Raw genomic sequence first — 3,682 nt, forward strand, 5'->3', positions numbered from 1 at the left:
ATAACCGAAGCACTCTAGCACGCGGTTTATTAATTACTTTCTTATAACATAATATAAATGCACAGAGTTGAAAATTTCTATTTCACAAGTGGGAGTGGGGCATTAGGTGCCTCTGCTCGATAGCCAAGGCACTCTAGTAGGCGATTTATTAATTACTTTTTTATTTATTTCATAAGTTAGCCGTTGGCCATCTCACAAGCGGGAGTGTGGCATTAGGTGACTTTGCTCGTCGCTCGGTTCAAGTCTGTAGGTTAGGTCTCGCCCCTAAGAGGAATTGTTTTTCCCCCCATCGTTCTCCCCTAATCTCCGTCGCGGCATTTTCACGCGACGGGAAATATCCTGTTCCAGGAAAAAAAATTAAGTGGTCGGGAGGTTTTTTTAGAGATTTAAACGAAAGCCAGACACGCCAGCGAGTGCATGAATTGAGATTTCAGGGGTCAGATTTGTTCCCTGTGGCTTTGCCGACTAGCTGAGTGGAAGGGTATGAAGAATGGAGGAGGAAGGTAAATTCCACGAGAAGATTATCCTTGGTATCTCTTTACGTAACCCAAAAATGTTAATGGAAGAGCAGATTAGAGCATAATGAATTCTGTTTATCAGATTTTACGGAGCATTTGACGTTGTTAAATTTTGAATTTTAAGTTTCACGCGACTTTAAGCCGACGCTAGGTCGCGGTATAAGCCTGGAAGTTCTATTTCAGAAAGTACAAGGACGAGGAGTAACGAAATAGGACAGATGGCGGTGGACTGGAGTGTAAAAATTGAACCAGATTACAGGATGCTGAATGATACCGTCGATTGGAGCTGTGATTAAAGACTTACAGTTTTGTAAAACATGCAGGCTTGCCTGTCCTCGTCCTCGCCTGTAGGGCAGTCTATGAAACCGTCGCACAAGGCGTGATCATCGATGCAGTGGTATCTACCTATTCTGTCCGCAGTGGGACACGCGAACCTTTCCATCCCGTCCTCCGAGATTGGACACTCTGAAAAGAAAATTAAACAACGTATTTATAGATAAAGTTCGTGCTTACCCTTACTATAGGTTAGTAATTATATAGTCTTGAATTGGAGTTTTTGCAGAGTAAATGTAACGCAACACACGTGGAAAATGTTCCTGATAGTCACAACCGGTGCTACAAATCGAATGACTGGTTGCCGTCTATTAGGCGCGAGGCGCCCCTGACAGTCAACAACCGGTGCTACAGATCTAATGGCTGGTTGCCACATACTAGGCGCGAAGCACTCCTGACAGTTGACAACCGGTGCTACAGACCGAATGACTGGTTGCTGTCTGTTAGGCGCGAGTTGCCCCTGATAGCTGGCAAACGGTGCTACAAACCGAATGACTGGTTGCCGTCTATTAGGCGCGAGGTGCCTCTATCTTTTTCTAATTATGGTTTCATTTAATTTCCACGATATTTACGCTTACAACCCATTGTTATTAAACTCTATTGTTTTGTTAGAACGTTGTTTACTTCCATTACTTGAATATAATTACAGTCAACCGTTCGAATAATCTTCGTATTACAATGTTCACGCTATCGATCGCCGTACTATTTTTACGCAAATTCCACGCGACTTCAAAAAATCACGAACATCTCTTTATGCGAAGCATCCTGCATGCTTGCAGCCTTAAATCCGCGTCATATGAAATTCAATGTTATCGGAAAAATACCAGGGCTGGCAGCAATGTTTTCTTTCCATCGATTTTGTGCTAAGCGTCTTGCAATGTCCGGTGCGGCTATATATTTATGAGAATCAGGAACCTTTTATGGTAATTATATCGCTCTAACGGCGCGAGCCTTGAAGGTATCCTATGTTGGAAACGTAACGACAAATTTTCAAGCAGAAATTCTGTTTAAAATATGTAGATACAGATTAAAGTAAAATTAACTTTATTAAAAGTAATGAATTACTATACGAATAGCTTCGTTTCGAATGTTCTACCTTGCAAAGCCTATCGTATTTATTAACGCATACAATTCATTTGTTCGTTAGATTCTACAAATAAAGGTCGACCTTTGAACAAAGCATACAGTATGTTCCTCCGAGTTTTATTCGCAGAATATGATAACAGAGTTTGCATGCACGCCTGTTAGTTGCCGTGGAAATTTGTAATGTATACAAGTCATCAGCAAACCGTGGATCCGAAGTTTCAAATACGCATCGTGTGTACCCAACGTACACGTGAAGTTTTGTTATACTAATTCCCGTCCCAGCCGGATCACGATGCATGCATCCCGCTGACCAGAACCAATTTATAATTTCGCCTGTTGGCAAATTTCGGTACGTGACAATTTCGAAACGCATCAGCCGCTCCCGACGACGTTCCATTATTCAAATATGCTAATATGTTTGCGGAATTATCCCATTAAACAAGACGAGAATTATTTCATTCTGGAAACGAAACAACGTTATTAAAAACATGTAAATGTCGGGACGGCGTTACCGAATTCCGTTATACTCGTCATTCCGCCATCCCGGCGTTACGATTATTGGATCGACGAAGTCTTCCGCGACGAAAATATTCGCGAGACATTTCTGTTCGATAAAAGAAAACCAGAAGATCGTGCGACGTGTAACGCGAACGAATACCGCGTTTACGTATGGTTGGATTAAAACGAAATTCTCGTTAGCGCGCGTCGAATTGGAATAGTAATCGCGACATAATCAATTACCCATCGACCTCTGGAGCAAATGCATAGGGGGGTTCCCCATTAATTCACCGCCCACGCGATCGAAGCTCTTGCTGGTCCCAGGACAATGGTCGAATAAAAAGGAAGAAGAGGGCTCGGCGGGAGGGAGAGTTCTCTAGCGTCCAACGATATTTCCAACGTCTACTGAATGCAAATTCCAGCCAACGTTCCTTCCGAAGGCGCTTAACAATGGCCGACTATTTCCGGCGGCTCCGTGTGTTGCAACGGATTGCCACACCCTGTGTGCGCGTCCACTTGAAACGAATCGACAGAAATATCGTTGGTCGGTCCTGCAAGGTCGTCTCTCGCTCTTTTACCCGCCATCCGCGCCCCGGCTTTTGCATTATCCGCGCGATCAGTTCGCCATTGAATTTGTTAATCCCTCTTTGTCGACGAGAACCCGAAGGTGTGTGGAACGAGGGGGTGAAACGAGCGAAGATGAGGCGGACGAGGAATATTCATTACGGTTTCGTAGGGCTGAGAGGGCTGTCGATACTTTCTGGGTCGAGGGGTTTGTGATTCTTTTGTTTATTTAAATTACTGCTGCATTACGACGAGACACCGAATATTTAGAACGTTCCAAGTAGTACGAGAAAAATATTTTGAGTAGAGTAAAGAGGACTTATATTCCAGGGAATAATTAAGATAAAGATTTGAAATTTTCAGGGCTCGTTCCTATTATCCGAAGTAATAACTCTGCCAGATTTCAAATCGTTTCGACAATTTTTACTGGAGTTATGAGAAAGAAAGAAGTCGATTGAAAATATTGAACGTGTCTGTAGGGTATTCAAATTTCGAAAATGATCGATATAAGGACCCACTGTACAATCATAGCAGTGCGAGAAAAATATTTTGAGTAGAGTAAAGAGGACTTATATTCGAGGGAATAATTAAGATAAAAATTTGAAATTTTCAGGGCTCGTTCCTATTATCCGAAGAAATAACTCTGCCAGATTTCAAATCGTTTCGTCAATTTTTACTGGAGT

General features: G+C 42.6%; 1 protein-coding gene across 1 annotated transcript in view; it reads right to left on the reverse strand.

The window, feature by feature from the left end:
* LOC128893846 (uncharacterized) overlaps positions 1 to 3,682 on the reverse strand; it is a 17,769-nt gene that overhangs the window by 3,917 nt on the left and 10,170 nt on the right. The window contains exon 3 of the mRNA XM_054155114.1: positions 823 to 983. Coding sequence (XP_054011089.1) covers positions 823 to 983 — 161 coding nt within the window. The remainder of the gene's footprint in view (positions 1 to 822; positions 984 to 3,682) is intronic.

This window comes from Hylaeus anthracinus, unplaced genomic scaffold (assembly GCF_026225885.1).
Source record: "Hylaeus anthracinus isolate JK02 unplaced genomic scaffold, UHH_iyHylAnth1.0_haploid 0, whole genome shotgun sequence".
In the NCBI taxonomy this organism is placed as follows: Eukaryota; Metazoa; Arthropoda; class Insecta; order Hymenoptera; family Colletidae; genus Hylaeus; species Hylaeus anthracinus.